Here is a 24,048-nt window from a genome sequence, read left to right on the forward strand (position 1 = left end):
CACCCCATGCCTATTCCCCATCCAGGAATAGGGTACTGTTACATTAAAAATAACAACTAAAACTTGGTAGCCAGCAATTTCACTTCCCCTCCTGACTTTACTGACTATTTTGTCTTTACCAAACCCATAAAATAACGAATAACAAATACCTTGTAAGATTGGAGGGGTTTGTGTTCAGTACACAGTTTGATTCAATTTACTGTACAATCTTATCACAATTTTGGGAGATTTTTATTTCTGAATAATAAAAGGTGTCCCCCTTTTATCATGAAGGACAAACTTCCAAACTTCCAAGATGCTACAGTTACCTAAGGAAATGCAATTTTCTGAGGGGTATCTGGGGGTTGATTTCAGGCTGTTTTCAGTCTATCTAAAGCAGAAGTACCTCTTCACACTTTTAAAGTAAATATTGCATTTGACTGTAAAGATTATTATCAGATGTTCCTAACCATCTGAATAGATGCAATATTTACAGGTATTTTTCTGCCTTTCAGAAAGTTTTGCACTCCCACCCCTGAAATCCCTTCCATGCTTTCCAGTTCCCTGTAAGAACCTTTCTATCACTAAGACCTTGCTATGTGCCTATTTTTTCTTACCTAAGCTTACAGGCAGGAGGGGAATTCACCTGCCAGCACCTTTCTTGAGGTGCCAGTGAAACCAGGGATGTTCACTGGCTCTGACAACAGATCCAACCATCCTTCCCTAGTTGAACATGTCATCAGTTTCTGAACCCACATGTTACAGTGTGTGAGTCCAAGCACAACCTCGTTTCTAAGCACACATGTGGATCCTCTTTCCAGTGCTCGTTCCTGAGAATAAGAGTGAAATTGTTTCATCCAGGGGCCTTTTGTTGACCTTCATGACTGGCCCTTTGGCTAAACCTGATTTCTGTGGAAAAGATACATTCAGTTCTCCCCTCCCACACAGCCTGAGACTTTCTATGTGTGGCTTCCCCCTTTGTTTCTTCTACAAATCTTTTTTGCCACTCCTCACTGTACACATGGACTATCTTTTACAAATTACCTGAACTCACTGGATGTAAACCAGACGGAATGTAAACTTCAGACACCTACACAGACACAGCTATATGCCTAATAAGCTAATTATTGACTTAATAAATTCAGGCCCTTAGCAAGTGTTATTGTTTCAGGCCACAAGCTACTTTACCACGAACACTTAACTTCTCTAATATAAATAGTTTACACCTGGCTATCTTGGCATATGAGCAGATAAAGCTGAAGTCCATCCACAAAAGACCAAAAGACCTGCTCTGGGTCAGTCTTATCAGGCCTAGAGGCTTTCACTCCCTTGTTAATTTTACTAGATTAATGCCACCTTTTGTCCAAAACTGCAAGCACTTTCATGGATTGCCATCAAGATATAATGACAGACTTTGTTGCTGTGAAGTCATCTCATGACACAAAAATTCCATTGCATCAGCTTGCTAATATCATAAAATTAACTTCAATTTATATTAAAGACCTAAATTCCCAAAATTATTGGTTCTGCTGCATCTCTAGCTCTATGATGAGGATAAATTCTTAGTAAGAAACAAGGGCTGAGATGGAAGATCTTTGGTGAGCCACAACATTTCTAGAAGACTTGGGGACTTGGATCCTGCTCTCTCTCCACCACGATTTACAAACAATACAAACCTCTAAATGATCTGCTGATTGTGAGTGAGCTGGGGAGCAGCTCTGTGCACCTCAGCATCAGAGGTGCACTTAATTGGAGCAGAAAGATAAGGAAGAGGAGACACAGCTCTGTCCCTTCACACTGTGCTCTCTCATGGCTTGTGTCATTAATTGTACTGCTCCAGTAAACACACACAGCCTTGGATGAACAGAGGTTTGGGGATTTATCCCATTATTTGGCTTAGGAAGGATAAATACCACCAACACTCAACAGCCAGGATCTGTCTCATTTCTGCCTTCTCTTCCTGAGAACGGAGGAAACAGCTCCTGTGCAGGAGCTTTGGACTAGACAGAACCAAAGGAAGGGGCGCTGGAAAAGGCTGTGGGAGGCAGCGAGCCCAGGGAGCAGAGGAGGGACTGCCTGGTTTCGGTGTCTGTCTCCGTTATGAGTAAGAAGGCCCCAAGAGGCGGGGTGTGGCAGCCTTTGGCACGGGCAGAGCGGCGCAGCAGCGATGGGGTTTCCTCCAGGACGGGCTGCAGCCTGAGCCAGCGCAGGAGGTTCCTGTGCCACTGGAGCCGGGCTCCAGCCGCTGCCAGGGCCGGGTGACTCATGGCGGGGGGAAGGCAAGACTTGGCAACCTGGGCTGTCTCACACAGCAGCAGGTTTTGTTCTCCAAGGGATAACCCAGGGACTGTGTGGCACAAGGCCAAACTCTTGAGTAAAGGACTGCAGCCCTTGTCCCTCTCTGGCCATTCCTAACAGTAAAGGACTGCACCAATTCATGCAGCACACGGGGCTTGACACATCCTCATCCTCCCTGCTCCACAAATGATGGAGGGAGGCTGCACAGGAGTGATGCTGATGGGACCAGGACTGTCCTGCTCCTTTTCCCTGCAGCAGTCAGACCTGGCAGGCCCCAGGAGCTGGGAATATCCTCCTGGGACAGGACGCCACTCCCACGCAGCACAGCGAAACCAGGGCTGTGATTCACAGGGGGAACCACTTCCCTTGGTACAGAGGTAATGGCTCCCATTTCCTGCTCTTTACCTACCCAATTTTTAAGGTTCCCATCCTCACCACAAGCATCACACAGCTTGCACAACAGCAGCTGGGCTGCTGTAGCTTATAGCCCAGCACTTCAAGGTGTTTCTGGTTTGTACCTTTAAAGCTGGGATGCACCCACATGTGAGGAGAGCCCTGGGAAATGCCACCTTCCTTTTGGTAAACTCCTTCAGGATCATCATATATTGCTCTTGAGGCTCATGAAAAATACCTCAGGTCCTGTGAGTTTTATTAAGCCCCCATTTTACACGTGGACAATACACCCATGGTCTGGCTCCTGTGATGTACTAGACACTGGGACCTGTGGCTGGCACTGTGCTCTCTGCAAAGGGGTTGAGTAACCATGTTCAAAGGATAACATGACATTTCACTGCAGTGGGACTGACTGTGAGATTAGAGTCAGGCAGGTGAAAGGGCTCAGTGCTGAAGTCTTTTCTGGAAAGCAACCATCTCAGAAAATGTTGGAAGTATGGTACCCCAAAAGGAGATACAATTAGCAGATACATTCACCATTTTTACAAAGCACCAGATCATAAGATAACTCATGTTTAAAGGAACCCCAGAAAGACACGTAGTTCAACCTCCTGCTCAAAGCAGAATCAGCTATGAGGGCATACCAGGTCACTCTGGGCTCTGACTGGTCCATTTGCCTTTAGGATGCCTGTTGCAAGCATTGACGAGTTTGGCTTTTGCATTAAAACAGAAGAACTTGCACTTAGTGAAAAAGAAATTATAGCAGCCTTTGAAATATCAATGAATATGGTCCACAGGAGTGAATTAACAGCAAAAGACTCCCCAGTACTAATTCCTCTGATTTCCAATCTGCTGTGCTAAAGCAGTGAATAAACTGAGCTCTAGTGGTTGACTTTCTAAATTCTGTAAGTTTGCTCTCCACAAGTGGCAATGCCATTGCCAGCCTTGAGCACATGGGTTTGTACAGTTTACACAGAAACACCCTTACCAGCAAAGTGTATTTGCTTCCTGGCCAAACACACTAACAGTAAAATGTTAGTTCTTTATAAACTGCCTCCAGAGTCCATCCCTGGAAGCAATAAGCTATTGGTTAAAGATTCCTTAGATTCTTAGTGACGTTTTCTGATAATGGTCCCATTTATAAACACAGATTACAGTTCCTACGCAGGGTTTTAACAGCACTAGCTTGTTCTAAAGTGTGCTTTACCCTGGGTTATCAGAACAGTAGCTGAATTCCTCCTATGCAAAAGGGCAAATTCAGATACCTTTAGTCACCTTTTTCCACCACGAGTCTCGCTGAATTAACTGAAGATTGATGATCAGACAATGAACAAAGGGTTGAGCCTGCACAGAGGGCTAACACGAGGGTAACCACTATACCATGGGACTTCAGACCACCTCTGTGGTGGAAAGGGCCCCAAGCTTTCTAAATTTCACTTTCAAATCACAACTTTTCACTGTTTTATCAGTGTTGTTAAAGCAGTGAAACCTTCTGAGACAGGTACATTTATATTTTCTGAATTCCACAGTTTAACTTAATTATACTGGAAGAAGACTGTCCTTGATTTCACTATAACTGCATTCAGCCAAAGGATTGCAGATGGAATAATCTATAAAAAATACCAACATCACTAAAGGTGCTCTGCCATAATGACAGAGTATGGAAGACAGGCAACATTTTCCACTTTAAAAGCTACATGTGGGCACTTTCTGAATTCAGAATAGATAGTGTGCTTCTGGCAGTCCTCCCACTGTCATTTCATGTGTTTGTCTTCCCAAAACCACACATCTCCCAAAGCTCCGGGTCACAAAACATGACACAGGGTGTATGCTGGGACCACAACCAACAGCCAAACAGAAATGCCAAGGGGAAGAACTTCTTTATTGAGTGGTATTTTCTACATTCCAACACAATCTTTTCTGGCTACCCACTGCCTTGTTTGGCAGAGCAGGACCATCCCTTTGCCACGGTTTTCTTAAACTTTTCTTTGCAATGTTTAGTGTCCTAAGCCTACAGCTGTAAATGGTCCTCCTAAATTATCAAATTCCATAGGTGTGTGTCACCTCCTGCCTCGTGGTACCAGACTGTCTATCACCCTCTTCCTTATTGCCTGATCAACGATCCCCTCTAATCACCCTCTTCCTTATTGTCTAAATATTTCCTTTACTACCATTCACTCACGGGAATAACTTGTTTTAATGTTTTACATGACAGATATTTCAGAAACCAGCAGTATAAAACATCAGCAACCCAGACCAGATCTCAGGTAACAATGTGCATTAAATGAGCCTACAGCAATCTCCTTTTTCTTTTATTTTTTAATCTATACCATCAGTACTCTTAACCCCACCTACTAAATCCACAGCACACACCTAGCAGTGATACAAAAGGAGCTAGAAAACTTGTTATAAACTCAGAAAAACAGATGGGAATGGTGTTCCAGATTCATAAAGAGCAACATTTCATCCCTGCAACTGCAGAATCCAGTTTTATAATAATTGTTTGTGCTGCTGACTTCCTTCAACACCTGTGACCCTGCTTGTCATGGCCTCATTGCCTGCTGGGAACTTGGCAAAAGACAAGAGAAGAGATATTAGGGAACCAATGCTACATCCTGAGAGAGGCCATAAAGTCCAAAGGTTGAGCAGGATTGCCAGGAGCAGCCTGATAAAGGAAGGAAGCATGTGGTTCTGAGCAGACAAACTGCTGCACCCGAGTACAACATGTTCAGAGCTGGAGCTGCTTCCCAATGTCTCCCACACTCCACAGAGCACACACTATCCAGAGACTCCTCCCAAACAGCCCCCTCGAAAATAAATTATTTTAAGTCCCTTTCTGAAAAGAGCATGTAACTGTTCAGTGCCAGAATTTCACAGATCTTAAATTTCAAAAAACACTCGTCTTTGTTATTTCAAATTAAGGTAGGATGATTTGTTGATTTAATAAAAGAAAAAAATCTCCTACAATACCCCTTCTGAATTAGCATATTCAAGCCTTTCCAAAATCCAGCTCCAGTAAAGAACTTGTCTTTAAAAATCTATCAGACCCTAACTAAGCTTGTCACTTGGCATGTGAAATAAATAAGCCAATAATCAGATCCTTCAGAAAATTTCAATTAAACCTCTAAAACTGTCTCATAAAATACCCAGCATCTGAAGACTTTTTATTCAGAAGGAGAGCACAGCACCTAAATGTTTCACATTAGGAAGAGCATGGGGCATTAATAACTTTTCCCCCCTCTTTCCTACTCACCACTCGCTCAGTTACACGAGCACAGTGTTTTGTGATGCCACTCTGTGAATCTGAGCAGAAAACCCTTTCCTGGCTTTCGGCACGAATGAAACCAAGAGCCCAGCATGGCCCCACAAAGGACTGAGCAAGCACAAGCAAAGAGCAGGACTGGCAGCCAGGGAAGGGAGGAAAAAGGACACAGATTGCTTTGAGCTCATATTGCTGCTGAGCACTTTCTATTATAGAACCATAACCTAATATGCTTTCAAGACTGTGACTCTGAGCTGCTCCCCACCGTGCGTCTCCTTCCCTGCGCGGATCCTACAGGGATCTACCCCGTTCCCGAAACGCGCCGGCGCGTCGGACACCGCTCTCTGTTATATTTTCATTAATCACTCAACAAGAGGAAGGAGAAGCCCAGCAGTGCCCCTAAACACAACATCTGCCTTGAGAAGCAACAGCACAGTCCGTAAGCACGGCTCTCGCTGTGAGTGCAATGCCTGGCTCGGCAGTGCTGTCCTCCCTGGGGAGCTCAGCTGTGGGAAGCAGGAGCAAGGAACTGCCTTTTTAGGACTCTGGCTGAGCGGGCTGGGAAGAGCTGGGGCAGGATCAGGGCTCCTGCAACAGTTCCCTGGCCTTATAAGGACAAAGCCAGGTATTTCCCCAGGCAGCACATCCAGGTAAGGCCCGGCAGGGCTTCCCGGGGTCTCCTGCTGCCCGGGGAGACCCTTGGCCACTGCCACACCTGCACGGTGCAGACCCACGGCCCTGCTGTCCCCAGCCTCAGAGCATTTCAAATAGGCCTTATTAGGAAACAGGGAAGCTTAATTAACTAATTGAAAGATCGTTGTGAGATCTGCAAAGCCAGATGGTTTGTGGGTGAACCGTTCTTGATATTAATGTGACATTTTAAGGCATTCACAGCAACATTTTGGAGCGCAAGTCTCTAATGTCAGACATCTTTTTAGCTACCTACGTAAGAGGGAGGGTTTCCAGAGGTGAGGAGCAACTGGATTCTCCAAAGGCTTTGACACCCAAAGCCTCAGACACTCAGCAATTGGTTTAAGCAACCTTTAGGAACACACAAAATTAAGACTCCTCCCCAGTTGCCTAAAAATTTAGGCCGCTTGACAGAAAAGCCAAAAGGTTTTTGTTTCATTCCATTTAAGTGAGTTTTCTTGTTATTACCTGTTTTGTTTTTCAAGTGAGTGAAACAAACTAAAGCATTCAGGACAAATCCATCTATACAGGAGATACATATAAACAATCCTGACCATGAACTCTCCCATATTGTAGCTCTTTTCACTTTCCTGACTCCAATTTTTATAAGTAAAAAGAAGAGGCTGTGACTAAAATAGAAAAAAAGTATCCCCTTTCCATCAGCAATACCCATTTTAAAATTTGATTTTTCAATCTTTATCAGAAGAATGGCCATAAAAATGCAGTATCCTTGAGTATTTTTCTTTGGGGAAATAAAAAAAAAATTTAAAAAAAAATCCCTTTAGATATGGTTAAAAAGTAATTTGCAGTGCAAAGTTATAATGAGACACTACCCACCCAGGATTAATCCAGCTTCTCAGTTGTGATTAAGAAATGGCACATTGAAATTCAAAGAATTACCAACATATTTTGCCATCTTAAGTTTTTTGAGGTTAAACTTTGATAACTGCCTGTCTGAGATACTGAAAAGTGTGGGTTTAGCTGAAAGCAGCTACTTCAAACTTAAAGAGATGAAAAGAGCTTGACAGTTTTGATCTGTACAACATTTTAAATCCACAGAGAAGTGCCTGGTCTGCATCCCAAACTACTGCACCACTTGTACCTTCAGGTAACAACCACAGCAGGAAGACCAAAACCTGGATTCCTCTTGCCACATCCCACTTGTAACATACTGTCAAGAAAACATGAGGGAAGTACTAATTCCCCCTGGGTAATCACAGGGCATCCATTTCTAGGATTCCTTGTGAGAGGCCCATCAGCAGAAATGAGGTCACGGACAACAGGAAAAATTACCCAAATTAAATACATTAAATATGTGACAAACTTAGTCTGAGCTCAGACTTGTGTAGGACTTTCTCCAGTTGTTGACTGGGCTGGGATTACATTTCCATAGCTCCAAAGGAGCACCAGGGCAAGGCTACTTTCATAAAAGGAATAAAAGTTTTGACACCAGGTTTCATATTGTAAATTTCTCCTTTAAAATAACCTGCTTGCCAAAGCAGTTCGGCTGCCAGAAGGGGAGAGAGGCTGGGAAACTTTATTCCCTTTTAAAAGCAATGAGTGGGCTGTGCTGCTCAGGTACACCAGGCATCGCTCCAGAACCAGGGAGCCTTGGCTCATTAGGAGCAATTAAAAAAAGAATTCTGAGGGGACTTTAAAAACAACAACTTCCCAAAACAAAACATGCATATGTACCACATGCATTTGTTTATGCAGCTGTAATGAGTGATGAAATCCATTTATGAGCTGAAGTCACAAGATTCTAAGCAGGTCTTTGTTTAATCTCAGTAAGTCATGACATTTCCCTACTACTTATAATAATGTGATTTGGATCAACATTTTCAAACTTTTGCACCTGTTTTTTAACACTGCTCACCAACTGCACTTCTCTGCACAGGCTGTTCTGGAGGCCCCACATTGATCAAGCACCCTAAAAACAGATACAGAAACCTGGGTTTAGTTGAATAAACGCCTGCAGCTCTTGAATTCAGCACATCTTCTGCAGCTCTTACTCAGACTGAGACTCTGGGCAACCTACAAAGAGCGTAAATAAAAATCAATGAGACCATTAGTGGGATGAATACTTACAGCATCAGCCCTTCTATAACCACAAAGTCTGCCCAGATGGATGCCCTTAAAAGACTTTCAGAAGGTTTGCTCCAGACAATGGCTCTCGTTCCAGCATGTTGCTGTGACTTGGGAGAATAAAATGAAGATGAATGCAGCTGTTTCTGCTTACATTAATGCAGCATTAGTGCCCTCAGTAACAAAGGTAGGACAGAGTATGCAGGAAAATAAAAGATTCAGCACAAATAACTATTAAGTTACACGTTTGGTGTATTTATAAACAGTACTAGGCTTTAGATGTGTTATTATATAGCTTTAACATCAGTAATTCTGCATATAAATCAAGACCATGTTTTTAGCTTTGATATTAAGAAGAAGAAAAAGGGCAAGACCAAAGACATTTGGCACTGCTGTTTTGTCATTATGCTGCTATTAGATTGCAAACAGCTCTGATGTTTTGTGAGGATCAGATCAAAACTAAATGAATACAGATCCACTGGTAATACAAACAGAGTGATTTTGGATCAGTTCTTTCAAGAATGGAAAAAAGGGTAGACTCCTGGGCTGAACAAAAAGTCAGTGCATCCAATGGTCCAGGACAGGGCATCCCAGACAGAGAAAGGTTCTCTGGGCCTGTGAGGTGTGAGGGAAAGTGTTGCACCAATACCTTTCTCTGTTCTGTCTCTACTTTAGCCCGTTCACCTCCTGCTCTCCAGAGTCCCAAAGGAGCCAGGAGAACAGGTGGATTTTCCAGGGTGCCAGCAAACCAAGATGGCAGAAGGATATAAGGACAATGCAAGGATCTTTCACCTGGAATGTTTTGTTCCAAGAAGCCTCTTTTTATGTGCAAAAGCATAAAGTACAAGACAATTTGTCCAGCAGCTTGGACCCAAATTTAGGAGGCTCTAACAAGGCCAAAGTCAAATATGCTTAACCAGCAAAGTCTGTGCATCACCCAACTGGCACCAACACAGTGTGTTCCTATTCCTTGCACTTTTTACCACTATTTTTGTTGATATAGGAAAAGAATATGCACTATTGCCTCAGAAATTTATATATGCTAGCTATATTAATGGGAAAATAAACTCAAATGCTATCTGCCTGCCTAAGTCTATCAGGATTATATTTTATATTTCCCTTTTTCCAAAGACCTTTTCGGTTATTTTCCTTTTGTTTTTGGGATCTACTGTATCAGAATGTCCAAAAGAAAATGGCTGAAGTCAGTCTACTGAAGTCAGAGTTACAACTAAAAAACACGTATCAGTAAAACCCATTCTTTAATATGTGAGCCCACATTAACTAAACCCAGCTGAAAAGTTCTGAGAAGTTAAATTAAAATAAATAACTGGGAGAGTTAAGTAAACAGTTCCCTTACTGGATTTGCTATAACTGACTAAAACTTTTCTTCCTCTTTCCACATTAAAGGAGAGCCCTAAAACCACATTTTGCATATTTTATTACTCCAAACCTTTTCTAACCTGGTTCCCAGGTCAGACCAAGTCGAAAAAACTTTAAAAAGTGAATCTAACATTGTTCTAAAATAACAGAATCCAGTGGAGTGTGAACAACAGGAATATCAATAAATGTCTACTCTTATTCCCAAACCCAGAGTGGAATTTAAACAAATTTTAGCCTCTAAGATTCACAATTTATTGAACTGAACTGGCAAACCAGCTTTAGCAATCAATGTTACCCATCTGATGCCTCTGAGTGTTTTCACCAGAGAGAGGAACTGCACGTTTGGAGAAAGAAAACATTTCTGTGATTGTTTTCAAAATCACAGTTGAAAGTTTCTTGAAAGGTCAGAAAGCAAGTTCTCCTGGTAGACAGAGATTAGCAGCAGAGGGTAGGCAAGGTGCTCAGGGTGTATGGGAAGGGTAATCCATCAGATTGATAGCACCACTATGTATATGGTACAATTATATCTTATCTCCCCAGCCCTGCAACCAAAATAAACCCCATGGAAGCCTTGGAGTCTGCTTCTGTTGTCTTTAAGTACACACCCCTTAGGGTGGCGACCCAGGACACACCACACGCCTTTTACCTCATGTAAGACAAAAGCAAAACAAATATAATCAGTATTTTTCCTCTTAGGACTCTCACTGAGCCTCTTTGATGTGTTTTCCCTAATCGTTTTCTCTTTTTAATCATCACACTCAGGGGTTTCTCTGAGCTTATTATGGTTTAGGTTTTATGTAACCTCTTCCAGGCGGGCGCCTTCCCAAGCTCCCAACACAGCAACTGCTGTAACAGAACACAGCAACTCTACACCAAGGAATACCTTGGCCAAATGAAACCAAAAGGGAAATTTAGATGAGTACATTCTGCTTAGGTTGGAATTTTGGCTCAGACACAAGAGTTCACACTCCTGGTCTTGCAAAAAGAAGCTGTAATGGAGATACTGAAAATGAAAGTATCTCTTCTACTTCAAAGCTGAAAATCCGGCTGCTTCTACAAAGTGTTTTTCTGCTCTGGGAAATTTTACTTCTCTACACCCATTCATGAAGGGGAAATCCTTGGTCCTGCAAGTTACCTGTGGGTTTGCCATTCACTTGACTAGACCTGAGACTGCCAGTATGATTTACTGGCATAAAACTAGTTAAATTTAAATTTCCATTTTCCATGTGGCTGCTTGCCAATATTTCTTTGTCTTAGGAGAAATTATTTACATTTACATTTTATCTTGATTCTCTTTAGCAACATTCCTATTTACATAGAAAATCCTTCAATGGATTACTACATTCTTTTCCGTTTCACCTAAGAAGTGCATTGGTGTCCTATAGTTAAAAAATTTTCCTGATCCACTGTTAACAAAATGGCTCAATTTATAACAGGCACCATGTAAAACTCACATAAATGGAATACCTATAAAATGTCCAGTAAACAGCTGCCCCTGTTTACTATCTATCAGTAGATACATGAGGTTCTAGAGTTAATTTCCATTTATCAGCTAAAATTTACGGGTATCACTGATACTCATTTATGTTGTTCCAGGTCAGGACGCTGCCCATGGAGGAAGCAGGAGCTGGGACAAAACTGAAAACATTTCCTTCACGTGGGAAGGTGCCCTGCTGAGAAACTGCTTATTGAACCTGACAGCAGGCGTGTAAGCAACATTAGAGGGAGTGTACTCACACGTGTACTCCCAATAAAGGGGAGGACAAGGCGGTGAAAGTCAGAGCTATTACAAGACAAATACAAATTGTTTTTAATCTCCAGGATACTAAAATATTTTTTGAGAGCTCCCAGTGTTTGGGACAGGAGGGAGGGAAAGAAAGGGGCAGGAGAGCAGTAAGCTCTGCTGAGACTATTCTTATGGTTTCTGTCAACTTTTGTGGGAAAATCATTCTAGAGAAAAGCAAGAGAGGATTTTGAAACTAACAGCAAAGGACTTGCTAAAAGGTACTTTGCTCTGTAAAACTTCCCAAGGGACCTGAAAAAGCACCCTGAGCACGCCCTTTATCACACAGCTTTGCATATGAAATGCTGTTCGTTTCAGAGGCAGCTGTATATTTTTACCTGGGGGGGTTTATTCCTGTCAGTCGTCCCCTGATTACTGATCTGTGAGAAGCAAGTGAAGGAGTCAGAGCTACCACAAAGACAGAAATACAGCTATTGAAGTTCATGGGATTTTTAACATTCCCCCTCCTTACCCCAGAACTTTACCCTTTGAGCGAACACTGCCATATATATATATATATATATTTTTGTTTGGCTGCCTGGTGGGCCACAAGAAAATTATCAGCACTCTGAGAAGAAAGCAGCTATGTTTCATTCAGAATTTCCTTAACCCCAAGTCTTGCTGTGCATTACCATTTCCCAGAAAGGTGCATTGTTCTATCAGCACCCCTATCAAATTCAAGAGCAGAGCCGCTCTGTCGGGACGTGCAGCAGCTCAGATAGGCCGGGCTGTTGCAATCCTGTTGCAATCCTGCGCAGAAAACAGAACGTTAACGCTGGCATGCTGCTCCCACGCCCTCCCCTCTCCGGGCTTCCCATTAACTGCGTGACACCCTGCAATGCACAGCATTTATTTACACAACACCACTCTTGAGACGGGCATTTGTTCGGCTGCGATGTTGACAAGTCTTAGGAAGCACTACCCGCCAGAGTAAAGGTGTATTAAGCATCAACTGAGGATGAAAGAAATGCTTTAAAACACGCTTGATCGAGTTTCCAGCTGCAGCACAATTCCCTTTTAGCCAGGAGCTGCTGGGACAAACTAGGGAAGCTCCTGCCTTTCCCAGAGAGCAGTGGCTGGCACCCACACGCTGGTTCCACGAGGACTCTAATCCGGGATATGTGGTGACACTCTGAAAAGAAGCAAACTCCTCTGTGGCCAGCCATTCAGGTTTTTGCACGCGTTTCCCAACGCCGTTCACCGCGGGGCTGCGGCAGCGCCGGGGAAGGACAGCGTGGGAGCCGGAAGAAGGCAGGGCGGGCTCGGTGTCACTCCCGCCGCTGCTCGGTTCCATCCGCTCGGGAGAGCTCCTCGCGTTTCCTTAAAAAGCATTGCTATGTGGAGAGCAGTTTGCAACGTGACACAGGTGTAGAAACAGGCAGGGAAGCTCGGGGGCAGATGAGTGGGAGTGACCAAAGGTGCCCTAAGCTTCACTCCTGCGTCTGTAGCACCCATCCATCCTGTTCCCTGAGGGGGGTATAGAGCAGAATTCCCGTGTTTCACTGGTCATCTTCTTGCCAAAGGACTGAGAAACGGGGCTGATTCTTTAGGAAACGACCAGTGGGAAGGTGGAGAGGTGCTGCTGGCTGTGCCTCAGAGAAGCTCCCATGTTCTCATTCCTCTACCTGAACAACTCCAAATCACTGTCAGAGCCCCTCGAAGCAGACTCGGAATGTAAAGAAAACAAAACAACCCCCACAAAAAGCAAGCCCTTAGCAACTGGAAGATATTTGGTCAAAAAGGTCAAAGAGTGATCAGAGAGTTAAACTGGCATAAATCTAAGTGCCAGTATATGCTCCACACAGTCCTGGGTCAGATTCAAAATGCATTACAAGGCTCATGGACCAATAAAAATGCCATTGATTGATATCCTAAAAGCAAATGGGGGCAGTAACAAATATTTTATACCAACAAGTTAATACTAGATCTTCTTCCAGATGAAAATCCATTGTTTCCCCGTACCTATTCCTTACTGCACTTTAAAATATAAAAATAGTTCATACCACCTGTCCAGCATTTATTCCCCTCAGATCTGCCTGCTTTACTAGGACTTCAGTCTCATTATGCCCATTTGACAAGGAGGGAAATCAGGCTAGAAAGATGCTAAAGGTGATTCAGTAGGGAGGCAAAAGCAGGGAAGTGTACAATTCCCATTTGAGTTGACTCTCTTCTCCTGTTTTTCCTTGTTGGGTATACAGAAAATAAGATTACTTTTCATTAAACTCACAAGGTTATATTAAAGAGGTAAATAAATTTTTTTTGCCAAACTTTTAAAGTTTTCTTAGTTGTCTTGAAGGGAAATATATTCCACACCAGTACTGCTTAAGGGTTAGGTGAAAACTCTGCTGACCAATAACATAAATGTGAAATATACCCCTGTTCTTATTAATATTTATGTAATAATCCAGGGCTGAAATTGGCTATCATTGAACTGACCTCAGATCTCTGACATAAATGCCTATTTGAAGCACCTGGCAATGGGCTGGGAGCATCCACACCCAGAAGTGCCTTGTCTGGGCTTGCAGCTCTGCCAGCCACACACCTTTTCCTACACTGCTGCAGGAACTGGGAAACATCAGCACAAAACGTGCTTATGTAGAGCAAGGCTACGTTGTACCATTAACTCTTACAACACATGTGCTTCACCTCCCTCACATGACTTACCTGAGCCCACAGCCCTCTCCTCACTCAGCTGAAACCCCTGGAAATCTGTGCTGCAGCTGGTACCCAGCTCTCCAAATACCACACAGCACTTCTGGAATACTTCTGGAATACTTCTGGAATGGCTTAGTAGTTGTTTCCTATTAAAAAAAAAAAAAAAAAAAGTAACATTTAAACCAATCTGAATTTCAATTTGCAGCCATCACAGCCTTTAGGCCTTTGCTTTAGCATTGTCCTTTTAGTCTGAAAATTCTCCTTGATCTTATTAACTTTTTTGGAACATATTCAAATGTTATGGCTTTTTATATGTTTCATATGTTCTCAACAGACTGTAAACAGTCCTGTGTGCTGAACAACCTATCTGCCAAAGACACTGCCAGTTGCTCATGGACTTGTTCTAGCCCACATGGGAATAGTGGTCCTGAGCCCACTGTAAAAACACAAGACCTCAGGTAGTGACCCTTATGATTCTGGGCTAAATTTCCCATCTCCTCTTCCTTCTGAAACAAGGGAACATAGAGATGCTGTAGTGTTGGCAGCTGCATACAATTTTTACCACAGAACAGCAATTTTGCGAGGTTGAGCATCCTGGTTCTTCTCCTGAGGAAGTCCTGAGGGTCTGCTGTGGGTGAGGCCAGGCCATTCCCAGCTGTGAGGGGACAGGGCTGCCCAGACAGGGAGGAGCAGCTGTGTCACTGTGTGATAGCTCAGCTGGGATCAGAGATCAGGTTGTTGTTTATTAATCAGGTGGGCCAGAGGAAGAGAAGCAGTTCAGCAGCACCTTCTCCAAAACAGAAACCTTGAACTCTGCTTGTGCTTCCAGGCACCGTCCTTCCCAGGCCATGCCCTTTCCTGCCTACATCGCCTTCCTTGGCTCTTTGGCAACCCTAACTGCTCCCACACCATGACTCCAACACAAATGACTGTCATCCACAGTGAATGTTTCCATTTGAATTACGTGAGCAGGCCCTCTGTAAACTTCCCCACAGGCTCCACCACACTAATCCCTGGGAAGGAGCAACCTGCAGGACCTACTTTCACTGTTGAATGCTTTCTCTGTTTGTTGCTCCTCCTGTCAGAGCCATTACCCAAATTCAGACAGGTGTCCTTACATCTGTCACCCAGCAGCCACTGCTGACATTCAGGACAGGAACTCGCTGTCTGTGTCCAAGTCTGAGCCCACGGCACAGAGCAGGAAAGCTCTGACTGCTCCCTGGAAATCCCTGAGCTCTGGGCTGCTTTTCACTGGGCAGTTCTGGTCTCATGCAGACTCGCTTCCTCCCCTTCTCCTGTTGCAGGTATTGCTTTATCCCAGGTTGCCAGGAGCCTACTGTGCCAACAGCTGCTAAGACAGAGCAAGGTGTCAGCTTTGGCAGGATGCCAGATTGTTTATTAATTAAAGATTTAAGCAGTCTGAATCTCTCCTGAGACCCTAATCAAAACGGATCTATTTTACCCAGGGATCTGAATGGTTAAATCTAGTTATTCTGAGGCTTTCAGTCACAACTGGCAACTACAAATAAATCCATTTTGTTGACACTACTGTCTGTTTACTGAAATACCCAAAGACCACAAAGCTAGCTTCAGTTCTCCACGGCGAAACCCCACTTCAGTAATACAGGAACATATGCACACTTCCAGCAGGATCTTTCTTTCTGAACACAGTAAATATCTTTTCAAAGGCATTCACCTGCCTCCCCAGCACTCAGCATCAATATGCTTCTATTTGTATGGTACATTTTTCCTGCTGCCAGCTCCTAATGCCAAGCAGAGCCGTCTGCTTGCCATATGCCACCCGTCCTCCAGTGCCTCCTCTCCTGCTTACCTTCCCCCTCTGGGCTCCCACTGTGGATCAACTGCTACTCTGCCAGCCTTCTTGGTGTGTAGAGGATTTTTCCGACTGCAAGCTCCACAGGATGGGAACTCTGCCCAACTCTCTATTTCCCGGAGCACCAGCTAAGCTGTGGTACAGAAATAATGAGCACAGAGACATTATTGGTGTGACATTTAGATTTGTAACATCCCAAACATCCTTCTAGAGGAAGGTGTCCCTGCCCAGGGCAAGGGGGCTGGGACAAGATGATCTTTAAGTTCCCTTCCAACCCCAGCCATTGCAGGATTCTAAAAAGCATGGGAAGCAAGGCCCCAGGGCTCCTTTCAGACTCATCTCCAGACAATGTGGTTAACTTCTACTTGCTCAGGGTTTTGATCAAAAATTTAAAAATACACACAGGTGTTTGAATAAAAAATTATAAAGTTCATTACTTATTTGAAAATATATTTCTGAGCACTGAAATCCTCTATAGCACAATAGTGAGAAATTTGGTATAACTACTGAGTGAAGAGGTCATCCCATCTACTTTAGAGACAATCATATCACATCTTTCATTCAGATGTTGCTGCACATCAACATCCAGGCTTTGAATTGCTCAGGCAGCATTCCTAGGAAAATGGAAGATGTTTTTAGTGGTTCCTCCCTCACTTCTGCAGCCTTTCTGTGTGTTTACAGCACTGCTGTCCTGCCCCAGAGGTAACCCAACAGGTCTTGCAAAGCCTCCTAACTTTGCCCCACCTCCATCATTCACAATCTTGTCTCTGTAACCTAGTCATTTTCCCCCATTCCACAAACTATTAGTTTCAAAGAAATCCAGAGATTAATTAAAATGATTGGTGGGATGAGTAGGTGAGGGGGACAGGCTAAAGGGCTTGACAAGAAGAAAGATGAAAAGGACTAAGTGCGTATGGCTTGGTTATGCGATGACTAATGGAGGGTGGAGGAGATGGACACGATATTCATTTACAAGTGCCTGTGGTTCTGAAGAGCATTTTTCATGTGCAAAATGAAGACTCACTCAAGACTGGCTGGGTTTTTTTAGGGTTTTAGTTCCAGGGTCCTCCACATCAAGTCGTGAGTCCCACTCTTCCCCCAGCCTATGCACACCTTTCCCCTGTGTCCCCAAATGTATTGACTTGTTTTTATTTCAGCCCCAATTCCTGGATCTCCACCTGGCCACAAGAGCCCTGCTGGGAGCAAAGAGCAGGAGGAGAGGCCACGGAAGCCGGGGGTGGATGAGGTGGCAGCTCTGCCACGCCTGTGCTGCGCTGCAGACTTGGACCCACTTGAACCGAGGACGCAAACACGCCCTGAGGAACCGGCAAGGGACTGGGACCAGCAGAACCTGGGAATGCTTTTACTTCCACTTGGCCTAAGGAAACTGTTCCTTGTACCCTCTCACCCCCACCTTAATGTATTGGGCCTTGATGGAGTAAATAAGAGAAAAATACTTGTGCTTTCTGACTCTTCAAACTCTTGTCTCCCCCAGTTGGAGAAAACTGGTCTATAGTAATTCCTTAAGCAAGTGGAAAGCAGGGTGTGGAAATCCAGCAATTCCCAGTTTTATTCATTTTAAGATGTGAAGAAGGATAACACATTTGGAAAGTGTAAAGTCCTTTTTTTTTGAAAAAAAAAAAAAGACAAAAAATCTATATAATAATTTTCTATACAATAAAGATGTTACGGAAACTTCTCTGAGGAGAAGAAAAAGCAAAATAGTCTTACATGTCTAAAGAAAATTATATATTGAAATATTTAATATACATGCAATAAAACTATAAGGAAAAAAGTATTTTTTCTGTGAGCACTGTTTCCAATGTAAAAAATTCAGAAGCTGACATTTATCCTTTTTTCTTTCTTTTTTTTTTTTCCAAATGATTTTGAAATAAGTCAAAAGCATCTGAGATGCAGGAATGAAACAAAACAACAAACCCATTTATTCCTGGACACCAAATATAATTTAGACGGATGTGGTGTGTGTAACAAATTTTAATTTGTCCCTGAAAAGCCATTTAATTATTCAGATTATCTGATTGCCTCTCTCAGGCTTCTATTGATTGATTAGAGAAGTTTATAAATCAAAATGTGCATTACTGCTGCTCAACGCATTGGCCTCTCAGAAATACAGGGCAGGGATTGGCAATTCCTAGCCACAAGTTTGTTTATTGAGCCATGTAAATGGCTCTGGTTTGTACCTGGGTCAGGAAGTGTTCCTTCATCCTACTAAAGGAATATTTTCTTAAGGATGCCAGGAAAGGGGGAATAAAAGCCTGGAATTAATAGGTGTTTAATAAATCAGGGCATAACCACCGGCTCCTTGGCTAATGGCCACGAAGGATCACTGTCCATGGGTCCCACTTCTGGATCTGCTCCACTCTGAAGGTCTCAGTGCTAAACTTGGGACTCAAATCTCAGCCAAGCCCTCCCTAAGGTCCCCAGTTAGGCAGGAAATCCCCTGGGAGCAGCCAAGAGCTCTTGTCTTTGATTTCAGCGCTCTCCTGCTCCTCACAACCTTCACAAGAACCTTGACTCCACTGCAGCCTGGACCAAAGAACCTGCAGTGAGCAGCAATTAGTGTAATGAGTGTCCCCAACAGACAGGGCCTCAGCTCCTACACTCCCCAGCAAACTGGAATGTCTGCTCCTGAAACCCCGCCTCTGCAGGAGGAAGGAAGTACAGAGCTGAAATGGGTGGAGGGAAAAAAATTAAATTAAATTAAATTAATCCCTCCAGCCCGATCCAACCCTCACTGAAGTTAATCAAAACCTTGCATTGATATCAGTGGGCTCCAAAGGCAGTTTTTCAGGTTATACAAATCTGTAATAGAGTGGTTTAAGCTATGCTGAGCATGTTCCTCATAGTCTGAACTTTGCTTTCTAGGACAGAAGAAACATGCAGAAGAAAACCCCAAAAGATAAAACAAAACAACATAACCAATTAAATACATAAAGTTAATCAGAATAAATTTTATTAGTAGTATTTGTCTATACAGCAAATTAACTGCATGGCTTCCTATGTACCAGATACCACAAACAACCTCCCCATTTTTAGCTTCATTTGGAAATATTTTAAATCTTTTATTTCAAAATAAAAAACTCCACACAATAAACGACTTCGAATTCAAGTCTTAGATTTCTTCCGATTTTCTTCCTTGCCCTTTATAAACATGAAAACTGAGGGGTGACAGAGAGGAGATAATTTATGGACTATCTCCGGGGGTTGTAACACATCAAGGACGGCCCCATCAGGTCCGACGAGATATCCATCTCTGACAGGGACCAGGAGTGGGTCCCTAGGGAGGCACACGAAGCCAGGGATGCCCCCCAGGCACAAGTCATTTGCAGCTCTGAGATTTCCAGAGCCAGTGTAGATGCTCCGTGATTCACAGACCTTAAGTGATTTCTCTTCTGTGAATTCATCCAATCACGTTAAAATCGCTCAGTCCACCCCTGCCAGGGAGTTCCAGCGCTGAACCACAGTTCTCTGGTTTATTCCGAACCTGCCAGTTTCATTTGATGCCCCTTGGCTCTGGGGCCAGAAGAGTCAGCCACTGGTCTCTATTTATCTAGTATGTAAACATTAAAAGGAATTAAAGAACTGCTTTGAGTGCTCACTGCATTAATGAATTCCAGAGATTTTCTTATGCATGTGCAGTAACTTAGTGCTGTTCGGCTCAATAGTTTCTGCAGCTGAAGTTTGAGTTACCTGCAGCCCAGAGAGATGCTGCCTCTGTGAAGGCTGTGCAGACGCCAGCAGCACACACTGAGCCCCCACATCCAGTCCAAACTCTGTCTTTTTGTGCCACAGACTGTTAACACACTGCATGTATTATTTCCATCGTTCCATTAACACCAGTGCCCACCATGTGGCCAGTCAGGTGGGAACACCAGGGGAAAACGCAGAAGGAAAAAACCCCAATGACTTCCAAGAGGGGAGCTGGACCTTCACTTTTCTTTCATAGCTGCTGATGTTTCTGTTTGCTTCACTGCTCTTTCCTATATGGTAACCGGTAATTATGTCATTATATCCAGGAAAAAATAGAACTGGAGAATTTGAAAGTGTGTTTTCAAAACTGGACCTAAGTTTGTTAGCTTCACATATCGTGAGAACGGATTGAAGCTGACAGACCAAGTTCTGCACTGACAAAAAGCTGAACAGCAGGCAACAGCTTCGCGTTGGAAGCATAAGGAGCACTTGTTGCACTGCTGGCAATCAAACACTCCAGAACAGCCCTGCAGCCCCTGTGCCACCCCGTATTGTCACCGTCTGTCCTCAAATATCTGGTGCACTTTATTCCAGAGGTAAGTGCCTGGCAGCAACCCCAAATCCCCGCCACCCCGAGAGAAGGGTGTGCGCGGGGCAAGGAAAGGAGAGCGAATCCCTGTTATCAGCGCTGTGCCCCGGAACGCCGCTCGCACACAGCAGCTCCAGCGAACCAGACACCTCCCATCTGTTGCTCCCAGGGAACATGCCAGCAGAGACTTTTCTCCTGCACCGCGATCCTTCGGCTCCAGCCCTTATTCTCCCTCCCGACTAACCTGCAATTCCACAGCAATACTGGGACACTGTCTAAAATTAGGCCGTCGCTGTCCCCTCCCCTTGAGGACGAGTTCAGAGAAACCCATCCGCAACCCGGCTTTTTCCTGTCGGGTTTTATTCCCCTCCGTATTCTCCAGGCTGTTCCCGAGGCCGGGAATTGGCGTCCCGGCTCTCTGCGGAGGCAGAGCCGTGCCGGGGGCCGGAGGTGCGGGGGCGATCGCGAACACCCGCGGCCGAAAGCCGCGGCTCCCGCTGGGCTGGGCGGGCGAGCGGGGACTCCACCGGCCCCGCGGGGGCTCAGCCCGGATCGGGGAGCGCGGGGTGCCCCCGGTGCCGCCCCCGGCGCTGCCTGGAAGCGGCGGGGGCGGCGGGACGGGGAAACCACGTGGGGCTCCCCGGGAGCGCCACCTGAAGGGCCGAACCACCGCCGGGGGAGGGAGGAGCGGCGAAGGGGGGGGAGACACAGCACAGCCCGAAACCCGGCGGAGGCAGCGGCTGCCAGGCAAACAAACAAACGCGCAGACAAACGCGCAGACAGGCGGAGGCACAGGCGCACCGGCAGCGGCCGGGGCCGAGCGCGGGGCCCCGCTGTTGGTCCGCCGCCCGGACGGCCCCGCCGGCCGAGCCCGCGCGCGCGGGACGCGGTAACCAGATATTTCAAAAACAAAGACGTCAGCCCACACTGCCCCGCGCGCGCCCCCCCCTGCATTACGTCATCCCACAAGGCCCCGCGCGCTCAAGAAGCTTCTGAAGGGGGGGGTGGCCATGGCGACCCGGGCCGGGTCCGCGCGCCGGGCCCTGGCCCCGCCCCCCCCGGGGACGGGGCGGCGGCAGCCAATGGGGAGCGCGCGGGGTGACATCATGCGCTATTTTTAGCGGGCTCGCGGCCGCTGATAAGTGAAGGGCTGCACGGCGGGAGCGGGCGCAGAGCGCGGGGCGGGCGGGAGCGAACGAGCGCGACTGAGTGCGGCCGCCGGGACGGTGGAGCGGGAATAGCGCGGAGCCGGGCAGGGAAAGTACTTGTGGCGGCGGAGCGGCGTCCCGGCACCACCGGCACGAGGAGGAGGAGGGCGGCGAGGCGCCCCGCCAGGCCGGGCGGGCTCTCAGCGCGGCAGCGGCAGCAGCAGCGATCCAGTAAGGCTCCGCGTTTCTCCTTCCTCGGCTCCGCGTTCCCCTTCCCCGGGAGGGTCGGGGTGCCCGCGGGGAGCTGAGCGGCGGCCGGGCAGCTTCCCCTCCCCGGACTGTGTTCTATGAGTGCAAAGATGGAGCCTACTTTCTACGAGGATGCGCTGAGCGCCGGCTTCGCGCCGCCGGAGAGCGGCGGGTACGGATACAATAACGCCAAGGTGCTGAAGCAGAACATGACGCTGAACCTGTCCGACCCCTCCAGCAACCTGAAGCCGCACCTGAGGAACAAGAACGCCGACATCCTCACCTCCCCCGACGTGGGGCTCCTCAAACTGGCCTCTCCCGAGCTGGAGCGGCTCATCATCCAGTCCAGCAACGGGCTGATCACCACCACGCCGACCCCGACGCAGTTCCTGTGCCCCAAGAATGTCACCGACGAGCAGGAGGGGTTCGCCGAGGGCTTCGTGAGAGCTCTGGCGGAGCTGCACAACCAGAACACGCTGCCCAGCGTCACCTCGGCCGCCCAGCCTGTCACCAGCGGGATGGCACCTGTGTCCTCCATGGCCGGCAGCACCAGCTTCAACACCAGTTTGCACAGCGAGCCCCCGGTGTACGCCAACCTCAGCAACTTCAACCCCAACGCGCTCAGCTCCGCGCCCAACTACAACGCCAACAGCATGGGATACGCGCCCCAGCATCACATAAACCCCCAGATGCCCGTGCAGCATCCCCGGCTCCAGGCTCTGAAAGAGGAGCCGCAGACTGTACCTGAAATGCCGGGGGAAACTCCTCCCCTGTCCCCCATTGACATGGAGTCACAGGAGAGAATCAAAGCCGAGAGAAAGCGCATGAGGAACAGAATCGCGGCGTCCAAATGCCGGAAAAGGAAGTTGGAAAGGATTGCCCGGTTGGAAGAAAAAGTGAAAACTTTGAAAGCCCAGAACTCAGAGCTGGCATCCACTGCCAACATGCTCAGAGAACAGGTTGCACAGCTTAAGCAGAAGGTCATGAACCACGTCAACAGCGGGTGCCAGCTCATGCTCACACAGCAGTTGCAGACGTTTTGAAGAGACTCTTCAGCGAGAACTGTGTGTTGTGGTACAACTAAAACAGGAAAAATCCAAAGTGGCAGAGGCATAAAGCTAATGGCAAAAGCTGAGGGCTGAGTCCTGCCTGTGCTCCGCAAAGCGCATGTGTGGAAAGACTGGCAAAGCCTTCAGCCGGAGCCGGGAGTGAGCGGCCAGCGCTGCTCCGGGAAGTGCTGTTCCTGCTCGGATGAGATGTCAGATCTTCGTTTAACATTGACCAAGACCTGCATGGACCTAACATTCGATGATCATTCAGTATTAAAGGTTAAACTGCAATAGAAACTGTAGATTGCTTTATGTAGTATTCCTTAAGAAAAAAAAAAAAAAAACAAGTGGGAGGGAGGTTTGTGGGAGGCTGATAAACAAAAAAAAAAAAGAACTGTTCTGCAAGCCTTCAAGTAAATTGTGTATGTACATATCTTTTTTTATTTTATTTTATGAAAGTTGATTAATGTCAATAAACTACTTCATGACTTTGTAAGTTATTTTTATGTTGTTTATTTGGGCACTGCCCAGTATTGTTTGTAAATAAGAGGCTTTTTTTTAGCACTCTGAGTTTACCATTTGTAATAAAGTATAATTTTTTAATGTTTCTGTTTCTGGAAAAAATTCTAGAAGGTTCTATTATATTTAAGAAAAATAAAATAATTAAAATGTATTTTTCCCTCACACTTTTTTTTTTTTTTGGTTAGTACCTTAGTTGGGAAAATGCCCTTTGGGCTGCACTCTGAAGGGTAGGGATTATGCTGAACTTACTCTGTAACTCCAGACATGTCCTGGGGAAGGTGTGAGGAGGGGAGGGAGAAGCCAGATCGTCCTCACTAGACTCCTACAACTTTTGGGGTTCTCCTGAAGCTGTATTCCCCAGCTGCAGCCTGCCTGCCTTGTTCTTGGGGCCCAGTTTAGATATCTGACTTCAGGCAGAGTT

At 45.7% G+C, this 24,048-nt stretch overlaps 1 protein-coding gene and 1 long non-coding RNA gene across 2 annotated transcripts in view; one reads left to right on the top strand and one right to left on the bottom strand.

The window, feature by feature from the left end:
• The window catches only part of LOC121345152, a 29,343-nt gene extending 12,856 nt beyond the window's left edge, over positions 1–16,487 (bottom strand). The window contains exons 1-2 of the long non-coding RNA XR_005953928.1: positions 16,357–16,487; positions 14,535–14,671 (exon numbers count right to left, since the gene is read on the bottom strand). This is a non-coding gene — a long non-coding RNA (uncharacterized LOC121345152). The remainder of the gene's footprint in view (positions 1–14,534; positions 14,672–16,356) is intronic.
• A 5,296-nt stretch (positions 16,488–21,783) lies between these two features.
• Positions 21,784–23,778, top strand: JUN (Jun proto-oncogene, AP-1 transcription factor subunit). The gene has a single exon (XM_041421742.1). It carries the CDS (start codon positions 22,155–22,157, stop codon positions 23,097–23,099), a length of 945 nt encoding a protein of 314 aa, XP_041277676.1. The 5' UTR covers positions 21,784–22,154; the 3' UTR covers positions 23,100–23,778.
• Positions 23,779–24,048: the final 270 nt, after the last annotated feature.

The sequence above is a fragment of the Onychostruthus taczanowskii genome, unplaced genomic scaffold, assembly GCF_017590055.1.
Source record: "Onychostruthus taczanowskii isolate IOZ18803 unplaced genomic scaffold, ASM1759005v1 scaffold7, whole genome shotgun sequence".
NCBI classification, from domain to species: domain Eukaryota; kingdom Metazoa; phylum Chordata; class Aves; order Passeriformes; family Passeridae; genus Onychostruthus; species Onychostruthus taczanowskii.

Bases quoted from the DNA above. Each gene is read 5' to 3' on its own strand.
- JUN (XM_041421742.1), top strand. From the start codon at position 22,155: ATGAGTGCAAAGATGGAGCCTACTTTCTACGAGGATGCGCTGAGCGCC.